At 43.3% G+C, this 27,988-nt stretch overlaps 1 protein-coding gene across 1 annotated transcript; it reads left to right on the forward strand.

Annotated features, from left to right (window-relative positions):
* Positions 1-1,265: 1,265 nt before the first annotated feature.
* Positions 1,266-27,988, forward strand: LOC115578595 (major histocompatibility complex class I-related gene protein-like). Its single transcript, XM_030411640.1, has 7 exons — positions 1,266-1,488; positions 2,339-2,608; positions 8,078-8,356; positions 8,663-8,965; positions 9,071-9,172; positions 27,463-27,480; positions 27,646-27,988. Exons 1-7 carry the CDS (start codon positions 1,440-1,442, stop codon positions 27,693-27,695), a joined length of 1,071 nt encoding a protein of 356 aa, XP_030267500.1. The 5' UTR covers positions 1,266-1,439; the 3' UTR covers positions 27,696-27,988.

Here is a 27,988-nt window from a genome sequence, read left to right on the forward strand (position 1 = left end):
CCAGAAATAATCTCTGTGACAAACACAAGTTTATGATTCTTACATGTTTTGTTCATCAATATAATCTTCACAGATGAAAACAGCTTTTGGGATTTTCAAAGCCTAAATTAAATCTTGATTAGTAAAAAGCTAGTGTTAGGCTGTAAACAGACGACATCACGGTCACATGACTTAAACGTCACCACCGCTTCATGTCTTACTACAAAATTGCTATACTCGTTTTCTATAAACTGATCAATGTACAAGTTGTAAAGTTAGAGTTAGAATAGCTCTTACTAAAGTCTGGTCACACACTGTCCCCTGATTGTTTTGAGTTTGAATTCGACAGAAAACAACAATCAATAAAACAACAAATCAGAGTCATAGAACATAGAACAGTCCCACCTTTTCAATTAGTCCTTTTTTATGTTACTTTATTCATAGTGCAAAAAACCTCTTTTAGTGTCTTTTAGTTCATCAAAGCTAAATAAAGTGTCACCAGGAGAGTCACTGAGTGTGTTTGTCATTCAGGTCTCTGGATTCAGCTGCTCAGAGAGCTCTGTGCTGTTGTCAGGAGCTGCAGGTCAGAAACAAACATCCTGTATTGAACTTTTATAAACAATAAATACAGGAAACAGTGTTGAAAAGGTTAATCTGCACAATAATGTGAAACATGTTTTAATCTAAAACATGAAGTGTGAGTCAGATCAGCTGAAATAGAACCAAAGTAAGTTTTACTTACAAGATGGAGGGCTGATGGCTGAAATCAGAACAAGACAAATAATTTCAGTCACAGTTGTAAATGCCAGATTATCTTTAGTCACTTTATTCCTCTCTTCTACTCACTCAGACTGACTATCTGTTTATACTCAGTCTGTTTAGTGCTGACTGTATTTACTTTCTCTGATGCTTGTTTTAATTTAGCAACCTGAATAAAATAAATCAATTCAAAGACTGAAATCAAAGTAGTGAAATCTTTCCTTTTTCTCTCTCACCTTTCTTCTTTTTGTAAACGATGAATCCAGCAGCACCGATGAGAATGAGAGCAAGAACAACCACTGCAGCAGTGACGAGGACGGTCATGTTACTGGGCTTCACTGTTGAATACAATAAATTAAGACTGGTGCAGATGAACACACGTACATTAAATGTGTTAAGTTAAGTTTAGTATCTATACTTATAAACACCTCTATATCTGAAACTACATTATTTGGGAACAAGAACTTCAGTTTATTTTGAATTTAACAAAGACCAAAGACCACAGGAAAACCTGTTGAAGAACTTTTACTCCTGTCTAATCCTCTCATCTCCACTGGGGGGAGCTAAAGACACAGTGATGTAAGGAAGGAGGCGTGTTATCCAAACAGAAAACACCTCCTCCCTTTATTCACACCATGAAGACTCAACTCCACTGACTCAACTCAGTTGTGAAGTCGATCAAACTTACTTCTCATCAAAACATGAAGATCTTCATTCTCTTGCTTCTCTCGAGCCACTTTGCATTTTCAGGTAAGATAACTTTCTTTGAATTACCTTCTGAAAGCATTTTATGAAACACAGAACAGTTCAGCAGTAAACTAGTGACCTGAAGATGGAGGCTGCCTGTCTTTATATTTCAGATCAACCAGTCTGTCCAGCTCAGGGTTCAGATAATATGAAAATGAATTAGGATGTTCCTCTATAGTTCCTAAATAACTTTGATTTGTGTTAAACTTTAGAACAAGCATAGATCAAAGTCTGTTGTCAGGAACATACTGTAGTCCTAAAGCCTGTATTACTGTGCTGTGTTACTGGAGGCTGTATGTTGTAAGTGTGGGGTGAAACATGGGTTGTTAGAATAATGACAATATTTTTAGGCTTTTTCACTGTACACAATATAATATAAATAGTGGATACAATGACGACATGTGCAAATACAAGTATTAGAAGAACAACAACAGTCAACAATCAAGTAATGTCACCTTTAAAACCAGGAACAGACAACACTTATATCATGATATAACAATATCCACAATCTATGATGATATATAGTCTCTTATCATAGTAACAGTATAATATCAATATATTACAGCCGTAAAGGATGATCACATTGATATTAGAAGAGTGACCTGATAGTTAAAGTACTTTGAGTGTCACTTCTCTTACAGAAGTCTGTACAAACACCAAAATGCTTCTCAGTATTTGGTGGGCCGTACTGTAACCCTGTAATGATAGAATAGGTAACAGATGAGTTAGATAAGAAGATTCATGCTGTAGATGGCAGGCCTTAACCTAAAGTGTTATCATGACATCATATTTATGATGAGTGTAATGATGACGTGTATTTATACTGAATGTATAAACCTCTTCTGTCCTGCAGTGAAACACTCCCTGAAGTTTATCACAACTGCATCTTCTGGACTCCCAGACTTCCCGGAGTGCGTTGTAGCTGCAGTGGTTGATGAAATTCTGGTGGGCTACTGTGACGGCAGCAAAAAGACAACTGATCTAAAACACGACTGGATGAAAAAAGTATTGGAAGATGATCCTCACCAGTTGGAGTATTACAAAGGAGCATGTTTTGACATAATGCCAACTTTTTTCAAACTCACAATCAATAGTTTGAAACAGCGCTTCAACCAAAGTGGAGGTACAGTATGTACTATGTTATATTTCACCTTTTACTTCATGAACTGTTATTTATCATTATAAAACTAATTTAGTAGGATTTGTATTAGAAATATTTGGAATTGATTTTATCAGCCTCCCTGGGCTGAAAGAAAGTTTCCATCATGCACAGTGAAAAAGACTGAATACTTTATTGACTAATACTGCTTCAGGGGACGACTGGACCACAGAACATCTGACTGGTGTGCACATTTAAACACGAGGATCCAAAAACCTTTAAATCATTTATTGAGTTTGGAATGCTCGATCAGATGGATGGATGACAGGATGATTTCTGTACAACAGCAAATAAAGATCAATATTAGGGCTGCCCTCAAATAGTCGACCAAGCACTGGTCGTTCAAAAACTCATCAGCCAACCAAAATTTAACTGGTCGATTGGTCGCAGGAAAAAAATTAAAACATTCGGAGCCGTGTCTTCTCAAAATTAAGTCAAAATCTATGTGAAGGCTGTAGGGCTTTTAATTTGAAGGGCCAGATACAGGAAGTCATGACACTCACTCAACTAACTGTCAGTGTTTATTTTTAACACGGCAGGTCCCTTCGACATCGCGGTTAGACAGTTAATAATTAATAGCCAACCATGTCGGGAAAGACGTCTAAAATATGGGATCATTTTGAAAAGAAGAAGGATGACCCCGAAAAGGTGACATGCAAACTTTGCAAGAAAAACTTCGCCTATCACTCCTCCATGACGAACATGATGTAACACCTTAAACATGTGTAGTTTCTGGGCTTTCTTCATCAAAGGTGTCGGTGTATAGTATGTTGATAAATGAGTCTGCGGAAGCAAGGCTGGTGGAATGTTAGAGCAATCTTTATTGAAAACAGATCTCAATGCCAGCGTCCGTCCAGGCACGGCCGTTACCCGGGTTTCTCAAATTTATGACAAATTCCTGCCCAATGCTTTGCCCTCTATCCATCCATCCATCCATTATCGTCCGCTTATCCGGGGCCAGGTCGCGGGGGCAGCTGCCTGAGTAGGGACACCCAGACTTCCCTCTCCCCGGACACTGCCTCCAGCTCTTCCGGGAGGATCCCAAGGCGTTCCCAGGCCAGCTGAGTGACATAGTCACACCAGCGTGTCCTGGTTCTTCCCCGGGGTCTCCTCCCGGTGGGACATGCCAAGAACAGGCTGTCCCGGGGCCATCCGAAACAGATGCCCGAGCCACCTCAGCTGGCTCCTCTCGATGTGGAGGAGCAGCGGCTTTACTCCGAGCTCCTCCCGGGTGACAGAGCTCTTCACCCTATCTCTAAGGGAGCGCCCTGCCACCCTGCGGATGAAACTCATTTCAGCCGCTTGTATCCGGGATCTTATTCTTTCGGTCATGACCCAAAGTTCATGGCCATAGGTGAGGGTCGGAACGTAGATTGACTGGTAAATCGAGAGCTTCGCCTTTCGGGTCAGCTCTCTCTTTACCACGACAGACCGATACAACAACCGCATTACTGCGGCCGCTGCACCGATCCGCCTGTCAATCTCACGCTCCATCCTTCCCTCACTCGTGAACAAGACCCCAAGATACTTAAACTCCTCCACTTGAGGCAGGAACTCTCCTCCCACCTGGAGGGAGCAAGCCACCTTTTTCCGGTCGAGAACCATGGCCTCGGATTTGGAGGTGCTGATTCTCATCCCAGCCGCTTCACACTCGGCTGCAAACCGCCCCAGGACATGCTGGAGGTCCTGGCTCGAAGGAGCCAACAAGACCACATCATCCGCGAAAAGCAGAGATGAGATCCAGTGGCTCCCGAACCAGATCCCCTCCGGCCCGTGGCTGCGCCTAGAAATTCTGTCCATAAAAATAATGAACGGAACCGTTGACAAAGGGCAGCCCTGCCGGAGTCCAACATGCACTGGGAACAGGTCTGACTTACTGCCGGCAATGCGAACCAAGCTCCTGCTCCGGTCGTATAGGGACCGTACAGCCCTTAACAGAGGACCTCCGACCCCGTACTCCGGGAGCACCTCCCACAGAATGCCACGAGGGACACGGTCCAATGCCTTCTCCAAGTCCACAAAACACATGTGGACTGGTTGGGCAAACTCCCATGAACCCTCGAGCACCCTGCGGAGGGTATAAAGCTGGTCCAGTGTTCCACGGCCAGGACGAAAACCGCATTGGGACCACCACCCCGGTCTGCCAGTCCAGAGGCACTGTCCCCGACTGCCACGCGACGCTGCAGAGACGTGTCAGCCAAGACAGCCCCACAACATCCAGAGACTTGAGGTACTCAGGGCGGATCTCATCCACCCCCGGTGCTTTGCCACTGAGGAGCTTCCGAACTACCTCAGTGACTTCGGCTTGGGTGATGGATGGGTCAACCTCTGAGTCCCCAGCCTCTGCTTCCTCTATGGAAGGCGTGTCAGTGGGATTGAGGAGATCCTCGAAGTATTTCTTCCACCGCCCGACGATATCCCCAGTCGAGGTCAACAGCTCCCCACCTCTACTGTAAACAGTGTTGGTGGAGGACTGCATCCCCCTCCTGAGGCACCGGATGGTTTGCCAGAATTTCTTCGAGGCCAACCGGTAGTCCTCCTCCATGGCCTCCCCGAACTCTTCCCAGACCCGAGTTTTTGCTTCCGAGACTGCCCGTGCTGCCGCACGCTTGGCCTGCCGGTACCCGTCAGCTGCCTCAGGAGTCCCCCGGGCCAGCCAGGCTCGGTAGGACTCCTTCTTCAGCTTGACAGCAACCCTTACTTCCGGGGTCCACCACCGGGTTCGGGGATTGCCGCCGCGACAGGCACCGGAGACCTTACGGCCACAGCTCCGGACAGCCGCGTCAACAATGGAAGTGGAGAACATGGTCCATTCGGACTCAATGTCCCCAGCCTCCCTCGGGATCTGGTCAAAGCTCTCCCGGAGGTGGGAGTTAAAGATCTCCCTGGCAGAGGGTTCTGCCAGACGTTCCCAGCAGACCCTCGCGATACGTTTGGGTCTGCCAGGTCTGTCCGGCTTCCTCCCCCACCAGTGGATCCGACTCACCACCAGGTGGTGATCAGTTGACAGCTCAGCCCCTCTCTTCACCCGAGTGTCCAAGACATACGGCCGGAGGTCAGATGACACGACCACAAAGTCGATCATTGATCTCCGGCCTAGGGTGTCCTGGTGCCACGTGCACATATGGACACCCTTATGCTTGAACATGGTGTTCGTTATGGACAAACTGTGACTAGCACAGAAGTCCAGTAACAAAACACCACTCGGGTTCAGATCGGGGAGGCCGTTCCTCCCAATCACACCCTTCCAGGTAATACTGTCGCTGCCCACGTGGGCGTTGAAGTCCCCCAGGAGAATGACGGAGTCCCCGGTTGGAGCACTCTCCAGTACCCCTCCCAGGGACTCCAAGAAGGCCGGGTACTCTGCACCACTGTTCGGCCCATAAGCCGAGACAACGGTGAGAGTCCTATCCCTGACCCGAAGGTGCAGGGAAACGACCCTCTCGTTCACCGGGGAGAACTCCAACACATGGCGGCTGAGCTGGGGGGCTATAAGCAAGCCCACACCAGCTCGCCACCTCTCACCGCGGGCAACTCCAGAGTAGAAGAGAGTCCAGCCTCTCTCAAGGAGTTGGGTTCCAGAGCCCAGACTGTGCATGGAGGTGAGCCCTACTATTTCTAGCTGGTACTGCTCTACCTCTTGACCAGCTCAGGCTCTTTCCCCCCCAGCGAGGTGACATTTGCTTTGCCCTCTAATCTAACAGAATTCCTATCACCTTCGATATTGGAAAACTACAAAATACCACACCCTTCTTCACTTGTGTGGGCCTTTTTAAAGTCTAATCCTCGCATCGTCCCACTTATTCCAATTGGTCACTCTGGTGGATTGAGGGTCCATCTATCCAATAGTAGAAGGAGAAGTTAACCTGCCTCCTCCTGTACATTATCTAACTTCCACTGAGGTCACTTCTTGGAACTTACAGCCTAAAATGGACCAGATGGTCTCTTCATACTGATAGGGAAGTGTATATCTTAAATCAACTCTAAACAACTGTCATAAGAGATAAATGCAGTTGATTGCTCCATATGAATCTGTCCTCCAGCTAACCTTTAATGTACACACAGAGAGCTGTTTAATGGCTCCGGGGCCCCTAGATATGTAAACTTCCCATCGACCATCTCTCTTACCTCACAGTAAGGGAAAACAACAATCACTATTAAAGATTAGCTCTGAATGTGTAAGTGTGCAGACACCTCACATGTAAGTAGCCTAGCTACCTGCCCATGGCGGCCCGAACGTTTGAAAGCAGAGATAAATACATTTTATTATTGCTCTATGCGCTAATATTAGACTATTGTGTGTACTGGGCAGATCATGTGAGCGGAGCTGAGCGGCAAGAATTTCCGCTCCCCGCTTACGTGGGAATTCGCTGCTTCGCTCCATCGCTCCATCGCTCAAAGTTATACCAGACAGCTCCGCTCAAAGACCTCCGCTCACTTAAAATTTCATTCAGCTCCGGTGAAATCTCTCCGCGCTCGCTCCGCGCTCCGCTCCGCTCACATGCCCTGGTTATTGGGGAAGCTAAATTATCCAGCTCACTGTGTTTTACTTATTGTGTAAATCTCTCTACAGGCGCATATATATACATATATGTTTTTTGTTTTTTTTTATGTATATATATGCGTCGATTAGTCGACTAATCGCTCTAAATGACGACCACTGGTCGACCAAGAAAATCCTTGGTCGGGGGCAGCCCTAATCAATATATTTACATACATGCCAAAACTGAGTAACATAAAAAGTGCATGAGAGCAAAGGTATCTTACATTATTAATGAACCCATGAAGTATGAGTCTTCTGTAATCCTTCACTGTGATTCTGTTGTTAAAAACAATAATTAAATACAGAACAACAATACACAATGATTGTGAATCTAAATATACTCCATGAGCCATATTTACGGGGTTAAACTTCTTACAGGAGAGGAAGTAGGAATCAAACAACTCCAAATAATACACCACAGTCTGGTGTGAAGGCAGATACACATTATAAATACTGGCTGCATTTAAACATCACTTAAAAGATAAACTATATGTCATCTGGACATATAACATTAAGGTTAAATCAACAATGTATCAGGAACAAATTGGCAGAATAAGTTGAAACAAACTAACATGTGGCAGCTTGGTCTCTCACAGAGACACATACAGGACACACCCAGCATATATGTCCTCCTCTTACTAAACTCCTTCCTGCACACAGGTAGGTGAATCTTTTCACCAGTCAAAGCCTCACAGAACTGGCGCTCAACTTGACATTTTTTAACACACAGAATATAACTATCACAGTTCAAACTAGAGAAACCTGTTTTTGTGTTAGTCCCTGCTGTAATAGTTTTGTCTCAAACCAGCGATGCTGCATCACTGTTCATTGTTGGCTATTAAACCTTAAAGTGATGAGGTGAGGTGTTTCTTTCTCTGTCTCTGTCTCAGGTGTTCACATTTTACAGAGGTTGAGTGGCTGTGAGTGGGATGATGAGACCAGAGAGGTTATTGGTTTTAATCAGTATGGTTATGATGGAGAAGACTTCCTATCAATCGACCTGAAGACAGAGACATGGATCGCTCCAAGACAACAGGCTGTCCTCACCAAACTGAAATGGGATGCTGACAAAGCTAGAATGAAGTCCAATCAGAATTACCTCACAGTGATTTTCCCTGAGTGGCTGAAGAAGTATTTGGACTATGGGAGGAGCTTTCTGCTGAGAACAGGTAGAATCACCTGACCTGATGTAGTTTAATGGACACAATCATGTTCATACAGTCTGCTCAGACTGAACTGCTGTTGTGTTTTCACTCCAGTCACTCTGACATTACATTGTTGTCTCTGTTTATGTTCTGTAGCTGTAAGATTTGATGTCGTCCTAACCAATCAGTGAACACTGACATTTTGGCTGTTCTGAAATTTCTTTCCATTGATGGTCAGACTGTGATAGCCAGAGTTCATTTAGCATGAGTTAAGTAAGTTTGCTGCCTCAGTGTTTCAAACTGGAAATCATTTCACTGAACTCTCTCCAGAGCTTCCGTCAGTGTCTCTCCTCCAGAAGACTCGCTCCTCTCCAGTCAGCTGCCTCGCTACAGGTTTCTACCCTCACAGAGCCTCACTCGTCTGGAGGAAAGATGGAGAGGAGCTTCATGAGGAGGTGGACCACGGAGAGATCCTCCCCAACCACGATGGAACCTTCCAGATGAGTGTTGACCTGAACCTTTCATCAGTCACACCTGAAGACTGGACGAGGTACGACTGTGTGTTTCAGCTCTCTGGTGTGAAGGAGGAAATCATCACCAAACTGGAGAAAGATCGGATCAGGACCAACGAAAGTAAGAGTGAGATCATCTTCAATAATAATTAATAAACAATTTTATTGTTTTAATTTGTTCTAACCTGCTTCATCTGTACCAGTCCTAATTTACTGTATTCAACAGTGAAGCCCAGTAACATGACCGTCCTCGTCACTGCTGCAGTGGTTGTTCTTGCTGTCATTCTCATCGGTGCTGCTGGATTCATCATTTACAAAAAGAAGAAAGGTGAGAAAGAAGATTTCAGAACTTTAATTTAAGTCTTTAAGTTTCATTTGAAAAATTGAAACAAGCATCACCATCATCATTTCACAGTTAGAAGCAACAATAAAGTCTGTAAGACTCAGAGCCTGTGAGTCATGATAATGTCACTACTGAGATGATGTTGAAGAAGAGTAATAAGAAAATAAACTGCCGACCATCTTGCGATGGTGTCATACCTCTTCATCTGTTTCACTTCAAGTCTTATGTCAGTCTTTTCTGATGTTGGGGATTTTGTTTGCCCTAAAGCTTTTCTCGTTGGGCTGTTTTGCTGCTTGTTCCTCCTTGACATCAAATTTCTCAGCTGCCATGCTGACAAGGATTGTCACCAAAGTCCATAGCAACTTCATCACATCCTCATCAGCTGTTGCTTCCCGGCACTATGCCCACTTCCTTGTCATACTTCTGCCACTCAGCACATTCTTGCAGGCTCTGGGCCGTGTGATCTTTCTTTCATTTGAGTGAATAGAAAAACTAGCATTAAGAGTACCATGGTGGTGCATACAGATGCAGCAGCTGGTGGCTCATTCAAACTGTTACTTATTCAACTGTTGTTCTGAGACACATATTGCCTTTGGTAGAAATAGATTGCTTGTCATTGGCAGCAGACTTTGAGACAAACACTGCACATAGCATCTTTCTATCATCCAACCTGACCAGGCCTCACACCCCAGAGAGGAAGAGACTCAGAATAAGAGCCGTGCTCATCCATCTTGGTCTGGCTGCTCCTGGGTGATGTCTGGTCACAGGACAATAAAATGGACAAATGGGACTCGAGGAAATCAGAGACTGTTGTGCTCACCTCTTTACAGATACCTGTCTCCAGCACGACATCATGGCTCCAGCTGCTGCACTCGACGGGCAGACAGTGTCCCAAACAGACAGACCTCTTCTTGTTTCAGCCAGATGCCCTCCATGTCGTGAGTGGAACTTGTTTAATACAATTTTATCTGGTGTGACATTCACTGGAGTTGCATTTTTTTTACTGGAAAATACAGTCAAATAAGTGGAAACTGATAATTGACAGATCAGTCTCATCATCAGGGCATAAAACAGTTGATGTGAAGCTAATAATCATTTTCCCATCATCACTGAAATCTCTTCTGGAAAAATAGATACCAGAAACAAGGACTGTTTTAACATGATGTGGAATAAGATTGGAATAATCAAATCCTAACAAAATATTGATAATGAAATGTATGAATGAATTAGTTATTTGTGTGACACCTATAACACATTATTGAATTTATATACATAGATTGTGGATTAGAATGTTATAAATTATTCTTTATGGTCATAAAATAAAAGATGGCATCATCAAAGACAGGTTACATCACTGTGCTGCTGTTTAGGCTGCTGCAGGCTGCAAATGTCAACATGTTGTAGTTGTTTCTTGAAGGCATGTCAGTGCAGGATAAATGGACTAACAGTGTGTTTGTCCTTACAGCTCCTGACAACAGCTCTGAGCTCTCTGAGAGACTGAATGAAGACACTTGATTCACACAAACATTCTGGATGACTTCAAATGAGACGACAAAACATCAGTGATGATACGAAACAACATGGTGTGATTGGTAGCAGCATGTTATATGATTGACAGCAACCAAGCAACCCAAAACCTGTAGCCTGTTCCTGATAGGTGCATAGAAATATGTGATGTCACATGTTTTTCCCCCTTTAGAGCTCTGCCCACTTCAAACATGCAGCACGTGATTCTGGAGAAACATAGTTGATTGTTGAGTCTCATTCCCAGGTCATCTAATACCAGAGCTTTGGGTCGGGCAGCTGTGAAACTCTCAGCCTCTATTTCATACATGTCTTTGCTGCCATCTAACGGCTGTTTAGTGGTATTATATACAGTATTACAAACAGGGCTGTGACACTTGTATTGTGGAGCCTGATTCCCTTTCAAGTGGATAAAATAAATATCTCACACACACTGGGCACTTTAAGGAATCCAGGTTTGACTGGTTCTGTCCAAACTGAAACCTTTGTAGAATATATGTGCTCTGTGGTATTTCTGTCTACTTTGGTTCAATTGAAGTCGAGGAGCTGCTGAATGATTTCAGTGGCATCTCTGTGCAAAGGATCATTGTTATCATGGTGTTATCTACTGTCTGATCTAGAATAGGTTAAAGGTGGTGATACAAATGTACATGGGGACACATTCTCTGAGATCTGAACTATCCACTGAGACCAAGATCATGTAAATTCACCTGATAGTTGTGGAGCTTTTTTTGGGTATGTCTGTGTAGAGAAGCCACACCTACCAGCACCATGTTTACTTCACAATGTGTTTTAAAAATAAATACTTTTACACTTTACATTTTTAAAGTAAAAGTTAGAAGAATTTAAAAAGAAAAAAAGCTGAAAAGATTGAATGTCTGATGAAGATGAAGTCAAGAAAAGAGTTTTCTCTTAAATCCGTGAGATTAAATCAGTGGGCTCCAAACTGTGGAGCTATAAAGAAGAAGGGACACAATCACTGATGACATGTTGCTGGTACATGAGGGTGAATGTAATCCCTGAAACTGTTGAGCTAAAAGGAAAGTTCATAATTTGACTTAGTATCTCATAATTATGACTTAGTATCTCATAATTTGTTTTTATAAGTGGCTGAAATGGGTTTCCATACAATATGTTTAAAAAATAAATTTGTTTACACTTTGCATTTTTAGAATAACTTTAAAGAATATTTTTTTCCTCTCTTTTGACTTTTTGTAAATACTGAAAAGATTGAATGTCTGAATAATTTTGCACTGTCCTCTTCCTCTTGTTCTTCTGCTTTTTCAGACTTCAGACTCATTTTATTATCATTTCTTCACCAAGGAACATGGAAAAAAAACTAAACACAGTGCTCAGGTCCCGGTGCCAAGTTACATATATAAATAAATATGATACTTAAAAAGCATATAATATAAGCATATAATTATGTATAAATATAAACAAATAAGTAGAAAAACTAAACATCCAGACTAAGACTAAAGATTTATTCAGAGCCAATAACTTAAGTGCAACCCCATAAATTGCCATAATGGAATGGACATTTAAGCCATGCATCAATCAAGGGTGCAGCATTGTTGAGCTGTTTAGCAGCCTGACCCCTGGAGGGGGCAAAACAGTCTATGTGCAGGGTGGGTGGGGTCTCACATGATGCAGGTTAGCTCTGTCAGTGCAACGGCTGATGTAGATGTTCGAGAGGGGTGGAAATCCGGCATCCGGTGGTCTTTTGTGCAGACTTTACTACCCTCTGCAGTGCCTTCTTCCCTGCCTCGTTGCAGCAGCAGTACCATACTCTGATGCAGGAGGTCAGTACACTCTCCACCACACATCTGTAGAAGGAGCTGAGGATGTTTGAGTTCAGCCCAGCCCCTTCAACTTCCTCAGAAAATACAGGCACTGATGAGCCTTTTTGACAAAGCTCATAGTGTTTTCACGCCAGGTGAGGGTGTTGGAGAGGTGTACACCAAGGTACTTGATGCTGGGGACAACCTCCACAGCTGTGCCGTTGATGTGAAGAGGAGGAGGAGGAGTGGCAGTGCTGTTCTTCCGGAAGTCCACTATCATCTCTTTTGTTTTGCTGTTGTTGAGAGTAAGGTTGTTCTCCCTGCACCACAGTCCCAGTCTATTTACCTCCTGCCTGTATGCTGACTCATCTCCGTTGGTGATAAGCCCCACCACAGCTGTATCGTCTGCAGACTTCACTATGAGGTTACTGCAGTCATGAGTGAGCAGGGTGTAGAGCAGTGGGCTGAGGACGCGGCCCTGGGGGGAGCCAGTGTCGAGGATGTTGATGGAGGATATGGTGTTGTTATTCCGTACAGACTGGGGTCTATTTGTCAGGAAGTCCAGAACCCAGTTGCAGAGTGATGGGGCTAGTCCGAGAGTTGACAGTTTATTCACCAGTGTCTGCGGTATGATGGTGTTGAAGGCAGAGGTGAAATCCAAGAACAGCAGCCTCACATAGGTTTGGTCTGTAGGCATACTGTTGGGAGTCAAATGTTATATTGATGGACTTTTTAATGTTAGCCATAACCAGCCTCGCAAAACATTTCATCACAATAGGGGCGAGAGCGATTGGACGATAGTCATTGAGACAAGACACTGTAGAGGCCTTTGGCACAGGGACAATGGTAGATGTCTTGAGGCATGTTGAAACGGTGGCCTGTGACAGTGAGATGTTAAAAATGTCTGCCATGATTGATGAGAGCTGGTGTGCACAGTCCTTGAGGATCCTGCCAGGAACTCCATCAGGGCCTACAGCTTTTTGGGGCTTTATTTTCTGCAGCATCTTCTTACCTGAGCTGGTGTTATACTGAGAGGGGACTCATCAGATGTTGAACCTGGCGATGGCAGGGTTCTCCCCCGAAATGATTAGTACCGTCTGTCTCCGGGGGGAGACACGGACAGACGGTCATCAACTCCGTCAACCGGGGGAAGGACGGACGGACGCTCGTCACCGTCACGCACGGAGTATAGCGAGGCTGACCTAGCGGTATAGCGGGGAGAACCCTGCTTCGGCGGGAGGCAAAAATGCTTGGGCACCGCGCCTAAGCCGTATAATGGCGATGGTGCTGGTGTTTGATGACTCGAAACGAGCATAAAAGATGTTGAGAGCATCAGGTAGTGATGGATCAGAAGGGCATTCTGCACTCTTCCTGTTGTAGTCTGTGATGCTCTTAATGCCTTTCCACATGCTGTGCGTGTCATTAGATAAGAATCGACCCTGTATTTTTTTAGCATAGTTGGACTTTACTCTCTTGACTCCCACTGTAAGGCTCCGTCGAGCGGCTCTGAGTGCCTCTGCATCCCCTGCTTTAAATGCAGCATCCCTTATTTTCAGAAGATGGTGCACTTATGCATTTAGCCATGGCTTCTTGTTAGGAGAGATGGTGACTGTTTTGGTAGTAGTGACATCCTCCACACACTTTTCAATGTAGGCCAGGACTGATTCTGAATATTCCTCCAAGTTTACTGTATTGCCCTCTGTAGCTGCCTCTTTAAACATCCGCCAGTCTGTGGTTTCAAAGCAGTCCTGGAGCATTGGGACAGCTTCAGCAGGCCACACAGTGATGGTTTTCTGTGTGGCTGTCATTCTTTTAGTCACAGGGCAGTATGCTGGGACCAACATGATGGAGATGTGGTTGGAGGCACAAAGGGTGGGGCGGGGGGCAGCTCTTTATGTCCCTTGTCTGTTTGTATACACTTTGTTGAGTGTATTGTCACCTCTGGTGGCAATAGTGACATGCTGATGAAGTCGCCTGCAGCCACATACAGAGCCTCCGGGTGTTTTTTTGGAGCGAGCTAATAGCTTCATGTAGCTCGTTCAGGGCAGCATTGGCATTAGCGTCTGGAGGAATGTATACTGCAGCGATGACAACAGCTGTGAATTCGCGTAGCAGGTAGTGTGGCCAGCATTTGATAATCATTTAATAAGTATTTAATAATACTCCACTGCCTTAGAGCAATGTCTTCCTACCAGCAAACAGTTTGTGCACCAACTTTTATTCCTGTAGATGCAGACTCCTTCTCCTTTTGTTTTTTCCTGACAGCTGATCGCGACCCAAGCGGAAGAACATCATTCTTCAAGATCATCAAGTTGGAAAGCAGAGTCTGGTATGCCATTGCTACACAACAGTACTTCATTTTCTTTTGGCGTAGTCTCAGCCGTAATAAGTCCATCTTGTTGTCCAGCGCACGCACGTTGGATAGAAAGAGTAATGGGATGGCAGGTCTGCTGGCACTAGCCTTAAGCTTAGCTAGCACCCCTGCTCTCTTGCCCCTTTTCTGTTTCCTCGAACACCGCCTCCGCTACCCCCTGAAGTGGCGAAGTCTGTACCTCCCCTCCGATGCACTTAATAGTTGTAATCTGCCGAGTTGCGTTTTAAGTTCCGATGTAGCTGGCTGGTTGGTATTTGGCTCCAAAAGCTTAGCCTTGCTATAGGTTAAAGTTTTTCCTACTGTGACAACATTAACATTAACAATAACATTTACAGTATTAGCTCCGGGAGCTAGAGAAGTCGCTGCACTGCTTCGCGCCTCCATGGTTATATTTTTAATAACAAAAAGAAAAATGGTGGTGAAATCTATGAATGTGAGCAGAATGTGGCTCTGATGCTCCCTCAATCGACAGACAAACCTAGAAGGAGGTGGGAAACTTTGTTTATTTTGATTTTCACAGTTGTGAAAGATATTGTATAGCAGAGGTACCCACTAGCATTTTTTTTACAGTGAATGCTTCCAGATGGAGTGGAGGCAGATCAACTCCTCTCTCGCCTATTGGATAGATGGACCCTCAATCCACAAAAGTGACTAATTAGATGAAGGAGGTAGGTGTGGGTGAAGGGCCTCTAAAAAGGCCCACACAGGCAGAGAAAGTGGGGTGGTTACTTGTAGAAGTCCTAGATTGAAGGTTCAAGAGGATTTCTGGTAGAGCAGAGGGCAGGACTTTGCCATAGATTTGGAAACACTGGGTGTGGCCACACTGGTTCAGACTTAGGCTTGAGATCTGTTTTAATAAAGATTAAACTATCATTCCACCCAGCCTTGCCTCCGCAGAATTCTTTTATCGCCAAACTGCACGCCGACACCTTTGAGGAAGACAGCCCAGAAACAACAGGAGCACCCAGAGAAAACCCGTACAGAAACCCAGAGAACATGGTCGCTCCACTCAGGTGACAGTTATAACCACTGAGTCGTAGTTATCAGCTGCGACAGCATCATCAGAGGCACTGTCCTCCACTCGTCAGGTTTTGAAGAGCTTGGTGAATCTTTTCCACAATGATCTCAAACTACTGGTTCTTCTCACCGGCTGTGTCTCTGATTGAAGGACATGTATCGTTGTGTTCTCGTCTTCAGTGACTCTCTGCTCCTCCTCTGCTATCAGAGCTCTAAGTCTCATCACCAGACTCTCCTTCAACAAAATCATCGACTCATCAAACCTCTCAAGTTTTTTCAGGTTTGCAGTCAAGGTTCTGCTCTCACTCACCATGGCCTGTAATTCCGACGATGTCTTTCAGGTGGACACATTCAGCTTTGAGCTCTGCAGTCTCCTGGTTGTCTGAGTCATAGAGGTGAAGCAGTCCGTCATAGCAGCTGAACGTGCTCTTGAGCTGTAAACCCATGTTGGATTGAGCCATCAACTCCAGTCTGAGTTTATCCTTGTTCTCCTGAATCAGTTGTCCAAGCTGTTGGACTTTTTCAAGAAGTTTCTTTTCCCTGTGAATCAAATTCTCTCTCTCAGTATGACGACACTCTATAACATATTTGAATGTCTGGTCTGATCTTCCTAATTTTCCCTGTAAATCGTGCAACTCGTCCACTCTTGTGTCTTCCAGCTGCTGCTAGCTTGGCTCTGCCCCTTGTTGCTCTCGTGGCTCCTCATGTCTCTGAGTTTGTTAGAAATAGTCATTTAAAATGTTCACAGCTATAACCACCGAGTACTGCTTAGTGTTGGAACATTCTAGAACATTTCAGAACATCAAAGAACAACAGGTGGCATCAAAGAACATGAAAGAACATCAAAGGACACTCCATTCTAAAGTTTAAATCTTAATGTTTTTTTTTTAAAACAGAAACAGATTTTGTTACGATACTATTAATCCTGAAATCTGTATTTTCACCTAATTTGAAGACTTTTGAAGACTTACTGACTCTCGCAATGAGCCCTGTAAAGTGTGCCAATAATCGTCATCTCTGGATACTATTTGAATACCAACAGCAAATGTGCACATCATTTGGGTAGAAGTGACTTTTTGGATTTTTTTTTTTTTTTAATACAACATTGTGAGGCAAATAATGTCAAAAGCTCTGAGCTGACCGGTGATGGTTCACAGAGGTACCCTAAGAGAAAATTATTAAATGTGACTACAGTAACACTCTAAATTATCAATATCACCTGTTTCTGTGTGATTGCTGACTGGTGCTCATCCTTCACTAACATCTACATGGTAATTGCACTATAATTCTATAGAAAGAGTCTTTCTGACCTGTTGATAACTGGCTCATTGAATAAAAACAGCTGGAATGTACTGCTGTTGCTGAACAGGGTGTAACACTTGTGCCGAGTCAAATCAGGTCAACTATAACTATTCTTAGTCCCAAACATTACAGAAATGACTTTGACATATTTTTTACATTGAATATATATTTAAGAGACCCATGGGAATTAATAAGATATCATTACATCATGCAGAGATTATTAGATGGTCTTAAGAATCAATTACCAAAAAGTGTCTCAAGTCAGCTGATTCTACCATCACACAGTTTAACCACAAAACTCAGGTGTGACCTGTGAATGAGCTTCACTTGACATGAGCTTCTCTAAAACATGATTAGTGTGAAACTGAGGAGTCTCTAAAATATTGACAGTTTGATGTTTTCAGGATGTGTAAAGTTCAAAGTTATAAATGTATGGTTAATTGATGAGGGTGATTTATAGATAATTCACTTTTAAAAGACACCAGCATGAATGCAAGTCTTACCATCAGGTGTCGCTCACTTGAACTCAAAGACAGGCTCAGACAAAACAAATTCTTTCAGTCTGACCCAATCTCTGACTCACATCTGTAACTCGCCATTGTTAAATGAAAAACAAAGTGAGTGAGTTCACTGGAAATGCTGATTCCCGGGCTCTGTGATTGGCTTAAGATAATAAGATATGTGAGGGTTGTTGATGAGGAGTCGATCTCTTGGAGGCAGTTTGGACTGTTTTTGTTCTCAGGACAGAAACTCTTTCACTTCCTTCTGCCAGGATAAACAACAGTAAACAGCTGATCCAGCTCGGTCCTTCACTCACTCGCCTTCGTCAAATCAAGATGAGAACGTTGTTGTTGCTGCTTCTCTTCTGTCACGTTTCATCACCAGGTAAGATCACATTTTAAATCTTTAAACTCTTTGAACTTAACACTCCGATCAGCTCTTTTACACCAAGATAATTTCAGTTTTGTTCAACTTGATCAGATTGTTTTAACTGAATCACACTGACTTCATCATATTTCTGAGTGGTGATGATGAGTGTGTGTTCATACTGAATGGAGGCTGTTTGTTCTGCACATTACACTTAAAACTTTTGCATTTTGATCCTTCGCAGCATACACACACACTTCATATCATATTTATATATTTCATTGAGCATCTATTCTGTCCTCAGTGTGTGTGTGTGTGTGTGTGTGTGTGTGTGTGTGTGTGTGTGTACACAAATTGACAGATAGCAAACAAGCTCCAAGAGAAAGTCAGAAGCTGGAGTAAAGTTGAATGGTCTTTACTGTTGTCTTCATTCTCATGACACAATTTTGTAAAACTGAAATGATACAGAAAAATATAGCATCAAATACTGAATGGTTACTTGAATAACATAATATATTCACAGAGATGACAATGTAAATAGCTGTACATAACTTGTAAATAATGTAGTGCACCATTAATTTAACATTAGTGAGTTACATGCAAATAACTAACAGTTACGTTACGTATCAAAATGCACTACATCAATACCTAATAATAATGCAAAAACAGAATTGACTGAAAATGTGAATATAACTCACAAGCGATCCTTTTCCTAGGCACAAACAGTGGGAGGAAATGACGATGATAGCTGGGGTTACAAGCTGGCTGCATGGCATGTAGAAGTTAAAGCCCTTTCTTGATCAGACTCTCTACACTATGACCTGGCAGTGTCATGTGACCTAATCCACCTATCAGAACAAAGACTTGACTTAAACAGGAAAATAATGAATTTCCCTTAAACGCCAGTAGGGGGAGACAACGGAAATACAGGCAAAGCTCACACAGAAGATGAAAGCATCATATTTACACCTTCAAAGCCAACACAAACAGTTTGATGAGTCTCCACAACCAAAGTGGAGGTACAATATGTAACATGTTATAGCCTGTTTAACTTTTTACTGTTCTGCATCTTAGTTGTAAAGTGGCTGTGAGCCTCAACGCTCACGCTCGCTCGCTCGGTAGGAAGGAAGGAAGGCAGTAGGCATTTCTAGCGGGTAAATTGTGCGTTTATTTGGGGGCATGGACAGACAAAAGTAAAATCAAAGTAAAACAAAACACAAACTAGAACTGCAAGCAGTTATGAACGGGGGCCAAGCCCCCCCGCACGACTCGGACCGAGCGCAACACAGAGCCCATGGAAGTTGGCCTCCAAAGGATGACGCGCCCGGGGCAAAAGTGAAGACACAGGGCAACGTCTGAGCCGTGATACTCGCTGTGATGGGAAGAGCACTGGAACTGCAAATGGCTGAATGTGTGCCGATTTGGATTTGTTGTAATAAGCCATGCCCACATTGACTAGTAATGACCACTTTCAAGATATGGCCTCAGGATTGGCCCTACATCATACCGACCAAATTTCGTAAAAACCGGTGTAGCCGTTCAAGAGATATAAACTTCCCATATTTTTAGCGCCCGCTAGTGGCCAAACTTCGCCAAAATCCCTTCCCAGTCTCAAGGCAACCAAGGATCTCAAATTTGGTGTTAATAGCATTTAGTTTGACTGAGATATCAAACAGTTTACATTTTTATAGCTAGCTACAGAAATGTGTTTGTTAATAATTGTTGCAATTGCAATTTGAGGGAGTTTGTTCCAAACATGTGGTGCATAGTAACTGAAAGCTGCTTCTCCATGTTTATTTCTGACTCTGGGGACTGAAAGCAGACCGGTACCTGATGATTTCAGAGTTCTGGATGGTTCATAATGCGGCAGCAGATCAGAAATGTATTTTGGCCTGAAACCATTCAATGCTTTATAAACCAACAACAGGATTTTGAAGTCTATTCTTTGATAGACAGGAAGCCAGTGTAAAGATCTAAGAACTGGAGTGATGTGATCTACTTTTTTGGTTCTTGTAAGGACTCGAGCAGCAGCGTTCTGAATCAGCTGCAACTGTCTGATGGAGTTTTTAGGGAGTCTTGTAAGGACACCATTACAGTAGTCGAGTCTGCTGAAGATACAATTTTCTCCAAACCCTGCCGAGACATATTTCCTCTTATCCTGGATATATTCTTATATTCTGACTTTGTAACTGTCTTAATATGGCTGCTGAAATTCATGTCTGAGTCCATAATTACACCGAGGTTTCTGGCTTGGTCTGTAGTTTTCAACATAACAGACTGAAGCTGAGCAGAGACTTTAAGTCGTTCTTCCTTGGATGAGGGATTCCCTGATGATCCCCGCCAGTTGTTCATCCAGCGGGGTGAGCTCTGGTTGGCCCGTTCCCCCACAAGTGGCACAGATGCTCTGCCTGTGTGACGCCAGGCGCTTTTTTGCTTCCACTTTTATGTCTGATCACTTTTTTTTCAGTTCGGCCACACTCCGACCTTCTGAGGCAACAGCATTTGCATTACATTGACCCAACACTGTGTCCACCAAATAATACAGCCTTCCTCTTCTCCACCTCCACGACAAGAACTTCCACCTCACACTGGGTGAACTGCACACTGTGTTATGAACAGTGTTGGGAAGATTACTTTGGAAATGTAGTTGGTTACAATTACAAGTTACCCTGTTGAAAATGTAATAGTAGTGTAACTATTTCAATTACTTTCTCAAAGTAATGTAACTAATTACATTTGATTACATTATGATTACTTTTCTTTATTTTGAATGAAATCTCTCAACTGCTAACCATTTTCACATTTTAAGACCTATAGTGTGATTAACCTTTCAGTTCAAAGGTTTAACCATATATTATGAGTCTGACCTTAGGCCTGTACTGCAAAGGAGGCTCACTTCCTCACTAAATGGAGCGACAACGGGCTGATTTCAGCCAAGAGGAGCAGGTTGTTTTAATGGAGAGAGTATGAGCGATACAAAAAAGCCTGATCACAGCCTGAAGCAACAGTGTTGCTGCAAATATGACAAGAGGAGGCTGATTTTAATTTCTGACAGCTCTACATTGAGCTGCTTTTAAATATGAAGCTTTAGAGGAACAACAACTGTTGTTTTAAACTGTGTTTTATATTGTTTTAATATATTTCACTGATCGCAATTATAAAATGCCAGTGTGTGTTTTATTGAAAGCGAGGCTGGGTGTGCGTATGAAAATAGGTTACAGTGGGTTTTTTAGGTGCTGTAGCTACAAGCAAATCTCGTCTCTGTACAAAGACCTTTTTAAATGTGAGAAAACAGAGTAGACTACTCAAGATTTGCGTTTGGGCAACACATAACAGGCGAAACAATTAATTTATTCATGGCCACATTAAGTTAAATTATCTGTCCTGCTGCGAGCGCACAACTTCTTTCAGTGGTGACTGACTGTATATAAAAGTAAATAGGCTATAGCCTAATAAATGACCTCCTGACGCGAGTCGGATCAACAGCTGAGCAGCGTATCCCCTCAGCTGAACATCTGTAGGCGGAGACGCTCAGAGAGAAAGTAAACAGCAGCTGATCAGCGCGATCTCTCCCTCCGTACAAATGCTCCGTTCTGATCCAGCTCCACTGGACTTTCAAAGTAAAGGTGACGTCAGCTGTAAATGAGTTAAATAGTGAAACAGCGGCGCTTTTATAGCCGATTTTATGATTAAACTCTGAACAGAACCTGGTCGGGGCCAGGTTATGAGCTAAGCATAAGTTACCATGGTGATCTAGCCGGGTTAAAAGAGAGCCACCTCTGTAAGGGAAGCCTGGCTTCTGTCAGTATGAAGTGTGTTTTGTATTTCCAGCCCAGGAACATCTTGTGCGCCGCCGACACTGTTGTTGCTGCTGAGTCTGACTGCCGCCGTACGGTTTGTCGGTTGAGTCGAATGGCACATGACCAAACAGAGCCAATCACAAGCGTCAGTTTTGGCAGGAGGATGTTGATATGAAAATAACTAAAAACAAACATGAATCCAGGGGGGCGAAAAACTATTTGATAAATCCGAGCTTTTGCGGCGATTTTTCAAATGTAACTTAAGTTGTAATCATTGAAATTTCCAAAAGCAACTGTAATTTAATTACATATTTTCTCACAGTAATGTAACGGATTACAATTACGTACATTTTGTAATTAAATTACGTAACGTCGTTACATGTAATTCGTTACTCCCCAACACTGGTTATGAATCATTATATTTTGTGCTTACGCACTCTGTGTTTCGTGTGTATGCAACCTTTTGACGTCAATCCTACGCATAGTTTTGTAAGTGAGGCCCCTGAACCAGGTTACAAACGGGCTTATATAGCTGACTGATTCTACCTGATTCTGTCCAGCTGTCCCTCTCCTCCAGCAGATGGTGCCTTCACCACACCCCACTGCCACAGTGACCCAGGGCCTCAAGATACCAATCAGTTCAAACTCTAACATCATTTTACACATAACCTGAAATAGAGATTCATGTAAAGTAAACCATCATATCAGTTTGTCTTCAGTGGTTCAGCAACTACCTGTCATTCATCATGTCAACATTAATCAGCTGCTAGTTACACTTGTTGCTGAAGCCGATAAATACAAACTAATGATAATAATATGATTCGTGAACACAGACAGCTTAAAACAGCAGTCATCACACAATGTAAAATGTTATTAAAGTGAAGCTCTCGCCAAAATGAAACCTAGGCCAACCAACATGAAACTCGTGTTCATGTGTAGAGACCCTGGTGGTACTATGAGCAAAGTTTCATATTGTGTCGAGCCTTCTTAGTGTTTTGAAAATAGAGATGTTGATGCTATTGTAAAAGTGCCCCATGCACTCCCACTGAAAATGAGTTTGACTTGAAAACGAAAATATGGTAAATCTTAAAAGTGCCTCTTTCGTCATAAATATACTTTTACACAAAGGTTTGACTCATATACATTCACAAGAAAAGCCTAGGTTGCATTTTTGCGAGAGTTTCGCTTTAAGATCATCTTTCCACTGAATGTTTCATCTGTGAATCAGTGTTAATTACAGTCTCTGTCTCTGTCTCAGATGTCCATGTTGTACAGATGATGGGAGGCTGTGAGTGGGATGATGAGACTGGAGAGGTCAAAGGTTTCGCTCAGATTGGTTATGATGGAGAAGACTTCATGAAATTGGATGCAAATACATTTACTTGGGTCGCTCTAAGGCCTGAGGCTTTCCCTGCTGAACTATTATTGGACGCCAATAAAGAATTAGGGATACAAATTAAGATTGTTTTGACTCAGATTTTTCCTGAGCAGCTGAAGAAGTATGTGAAGTATGGGAGGAGCGTTCTGCTGAGAACAGGTAAAGTCACCTGACCTGATGTAGTTTATTAGACACAGTGATCTTCATATAGGCTGCTCAGACTGAACTGTCATTGTATTATTAATCCAACCTGTCTGACATCAGCTTTTTTGTAGTGCTTACATTTGTTTTAGTCCTGACCAATCACAGACATCTTTGGGTGACATCACTCATCATCAAAGCTTAGACTGTGATGTCACAATTAGTTTAAGGAAAGTGATTTTACAGTTTCAGTGTTTCACAATAGAAATAGTTCCACTGAACATTGACACTGTGATTGACGACCTGACTGTGAATCATAAGAACAGAATATCTCTCTCTTTACTCTCCAGAGCTTCCCTCAGTGTCTCTCCTCCAGAAGTCTCCCTCCTCTCCAGTCAGCTGCCTCGCTACAGGTTTCTACCCTCACAGAGCCTCACTCGTCTGGAGGAAAGATGGAGAGGAGCTTCATGAGGAGGTGGACCACGGAGAGATTCTCCCCAACCACGATGGAACCTTCCAGATGAGTGTTGACCTGAACCTTTCATCAGTCACACCTGAAGACTGGACGAGGTACGACTGTGTGTTTCAGCTCTTTGGTGTGAAGGAGGACATCATCATCAAACTGGACAAAGCAGTGATCAGAACCAATGAAGGTAAGAGTGAGATCAGAGGGTGCTGAAGGGGAGTGCATGGGAACAACAACAAAAACAATAATAATTAAAACTGCGAGCAGTGATGAACGGGCCCTCGCAGTCGGCGCGCATGTCGGGGCATGCTGCCGTCCAAACGCGCTGCAGCTTAAGCCCCATTGCTTGATCATTGTTCACGGAGGCGGCAACTGCCTGTGTTTGGGACAGTGCACGCGGGGGGTGAATATCAGCCTCTTCTCCCAACGTGTGTTTGTAACGTGGTGGGTTGCCCCTGCCAGTATTTAACGCTTTCAGGTGAAGTCAGAACAACTTCCTGCAATCCACAGAAATCCAAATGTACTACAGGTAAATGATTTCTAAAATATTTAGTAATCAGGTATGTTTTGACAATCAATTCTGCAGTGTTATGTTGTGTGAAGTGTTACGGCCTTCTCTTTGCCTTTGTCTGGAATTCAGGCATGGACACCTGTGTTTTTGCAGGGAATAGATTGGAAGTGGGACAGAGAAGGAGGGGTTGTGGCTTGCAGTAAACTTCCTCCGCCCTAAATTCCAACCCGGGTCCACTGCGTATGTGGCATGCACTCTAACCACTCGACTACCGGCGCAGCTAAGACAATGCCTTCTGTTGTCACTGTGAAGGCAGGAAGGCAGCGCATCATAGGGGAGGATGGAAGTGGAATGCCACAGATTTAGATAGGTAGTGGAGTGCAGCCAGATGTGATTCTTCCTTTTGGAAAGGGACAGCGGTCAAGTGACCAGGTTTGACGAGCGTCCTGCAGTAGCGGTGTTTTACCAAAGAACTCACTCAGTTGTTTCATATCGCAGGGGAAGCCACTTCGTTCATCGCGGAAAAGTTGGGCAGAATCACAAGTACACACATCTTGTTGTGTGCCACATTGACAGGGCAGACACAACACGCAAATGGCATTCTTAGCAAATTGGCTTATTTGAAAATTGTGTGCTGTGGCTTACTACCACTGACTTATCCATTATGTGGCTCAACCCATTACCCTTCAAATATGCCCTGTTGTAATGTGCAATTTAGACAAAACTACCTGCAAATGCCATGTACATCTGACTATGTTTGTCATCACTGCACATAAATGAGTGTAGAATAATGCTTCACTTGCCTTCTTTCAAAAATGTATTTATGGCTGTCTATCAGTGTCAAGCTTTTGATCTAAGTTCTGCTTTGTTTGCTAGTTTTTATTCCAAGGAGTGCATGCTGCCACATTTTGAAGTTTCAATAAAATCTGACAAATATGAGGCTGACTTACTGGAATTGAATGGAATTATTCAGAGGTTATTCAGATAGGATACATGTGACTTGAAAGACAACAATGCCATCTAGTGGCGACTTGTATCACTTACACCATAAATTCATGTGCTTCTAATCAAAATTGACCACTTCCTGTTGGACTAAGAGTGTGGGTGTAAATGAGTCATTTGTGCGTCTTGTCATAATACACATGCATGCCAAATTTCATTCATGTACATGCATGTAGGACCCCCAAATTGACTGAGATAAAACTTACTTCATGTTTCCAGTGGGTGGCGCTATGGATATGACACAGTATTGATGCAAAGATCTATTCATGGCGACTCCCTCTAGATTACCTCTAGATTTGGCCGAGATAGGAATTAGTATGAAGGAGTTATCAGGACTTGATGCTTCATGACGAAGGATTTTAATGGCGGGCACCGCCCCGGCCAGCAGGTATGACGTAGGATAAAGATTTTCCTAGCGTGTCTTGGCATGGTCTGAGGAGTATACTTACTGACTGTGAAGTCTGTGGTGTCCAATCTGCAGGAGGAAGACGTGAAAATATGATGCATGGCAATATTTCATAAAGGCCGCCAAATTCAAAATGGCCGACTTTGAATGACTATCTAGATGTGTTCAGGGCGAGACAATGCCCCATCTTTTGTGGAGATGGGGCATTGTATGTGGAAGTTAAAAGGGCTTGATGCTTGACCGCAAAGGGGAAAAATGGCGTCCGCCGTCACACCCACCAGGTTTGACACAGCTGAATGATTTCCATAACTTTTGTTCTTCAAGGCATGAAAGAGACAATTGAGTTAATGTGAAGACTGTGGTGTTTAAGCTCTATGACAAGATAATTTTCAAAGTTGGCATGAATTTGTCAAAAATGCCGCCACACATCAAAATAACTGACTTCCTGTTGGAGTGAGAGTTTGCATCCAATGGGTTTTTTGTGCGTCTGGTCATGATGAATGTGCGTACCAATTTTCGTCCTTCTATGTACAAGTAGGAGGCGGGACATCACAATAGGGGGCGCTACAGAGCCCACAGGTCACGGCCACGCCCCATGACAACACAGATCTCATCAGGGCGACTCCCTCTGCATTTCTGAGAGATTTGGCCGAGATAGGACATTGTATGAAGAAGTTATGAGGACACAATGCTTTACGGCGAAGGATTTGAATTGACCGCTCCACTGTGGCCAGCAGGTATGACGTATGATAAAGATTTCCATAACTTTTCATCTTCAAGGTCAGAGGATGCTGCTGAGTGACTTTGAAGTCGGTGATGTTACATCTGTAGGAGGAGATAATTTAAGTACGAAGTGGCAGCCAAAAGCAAAATGGCAGACTAAGTATTGATGCTGAGATTTGTTCGGGGAGACAGCCTCTACAGTTACGAGCAGTTTGGTGTGGATAGGAAATTGTATGTTGAAGTTATAAAGCGTCGATGCTTGACGGCGTGAGGAAAAAATGGTTTCCACCGCCCCGCCCACTAAAGTTTGGCGCAGCTGAATGATATCCATAACTTTTGTTCTTCAAGGCATGAAGAAAATAATTGAGTTAATTTGAAGACTGTGGTGTTTAAGCTCTAGGACAAGATAATTTTCAAAGTAGGCATGAATTGGACAAAAACGCCGCCACACATCAAAATGGCTGACTTCCTGTTGGAGTGACAGTATGGTGCCCTCAGACTTTTTTGTGCGTCTGCTCATGATGAATCTGCGTACCGAATTTTGTTCGTCTACGCGCATGTGGAAGGCAGGGAAGAACATTAGGGGGCGCTACAGAGCCTGCAGGTCACGACCACGCCCAGTGACAATGCAGGATCGCGATTTTCACCGGATGTAACATATATTCCAAATTTGGTGAGTTTTTGGGTATGTTCAGGCATCCAAAACTTGGAGAAGAAAATTTCTCCTAATAAACTATTATTATATTTGACAGGGAAGTCTGTGACCATCCTCATCACTGCTGCAGTGGTTGTTCCTGTTCTCATTCTCATCTGTGCTGCTGGATTCATCATTTACAAGAAGAAGAAAGGTGAGAGAGAAAAAGAAAAGATTTCAGTAAAAACAGATACTCAGTCTGAGTGAGTAGAAGAGAGGAATAAAGTGACTAAAGATAATCTGGCATTCACAATTGTGTCTGAAATTATTTGTCTTGTTTTGATTTCAGCCACCATCCCTCCATCTTGTAAGTAAAACTTACTTTGGTTCTATTTCAGCTGATCTGACTCACACTTCATGTTTTAGATTAAAACATGTTTCACATTATTGTGCAGATTAACCTTTTCAACACTGTTTCCTGTATTCATTGTTTATAAAAGTTCAATACAGGATGTTTGTTTCTGACCTGCAGCTCCTGACAACAGCACAGAGCTCTCTGAGCAACTGAATCCAGAGACCTGAATGACAAACACACTCAGTGACTCTCCTGGTGACACTTTGTTTAGCTTTGATGAACTAAAAGACAGTAAAGGAGCAAAAAGATGGATTCTTGCTATATAAGTTATGTTATATAAAGAGGACTGATTGAAAATTCCCATAGACTTTTTGTGGAGGGAACCAGGGCAATCCTAACTTCAGGTTTAGCCTCCAAAAACATGTTATTGCTGCACCACTCTATAGATGGAGAATATGGAGTTTGGTCTTTCATGGAGCCAGTGTGTCTCTCGTATGAGCAGTGAGCAGAGTGGGAGGTA

Source organism: Sparus aurata, chromosome 3 (assembly GCF_900880675.1).
Source record: "Sparus aurata chromosome 3, fSpaAur1.1, whole genome shotgun sequence".
NCBI classification, from domain to species: domain Eukaryota; kingdom Metazoa; phylum Chordata; class Actinopteri; order Spariformes; family Sparidae; genus Sparus; species Sparus aurata.

Excerpts from the sequence above, each read along its gene's own strand:
- LOC115578595 (XM_030411640.1), top strand. The coding sequence starts at position 1,440 with ATGAAGATCTTCATTCTCTTGCTTCTCTCGAGCCACTTTGCATTTTCA. Across the intron at positions 2,609-8,077 it reads GCGCTTCAACCAAAGTGGAG|GTGTTCACATTTTACAGAGG; the intron begins GTACAGTATGTA and ends TCTCTGTCTCAG. Across the intron at positions 8,357-8,662 it reads GAGCTTTCTGCTGAGAACAG|AGCTTCCGTCAGTGTCTCTC; the intron begins GTAGAATCACCT and ends AACTCTCTCCAG.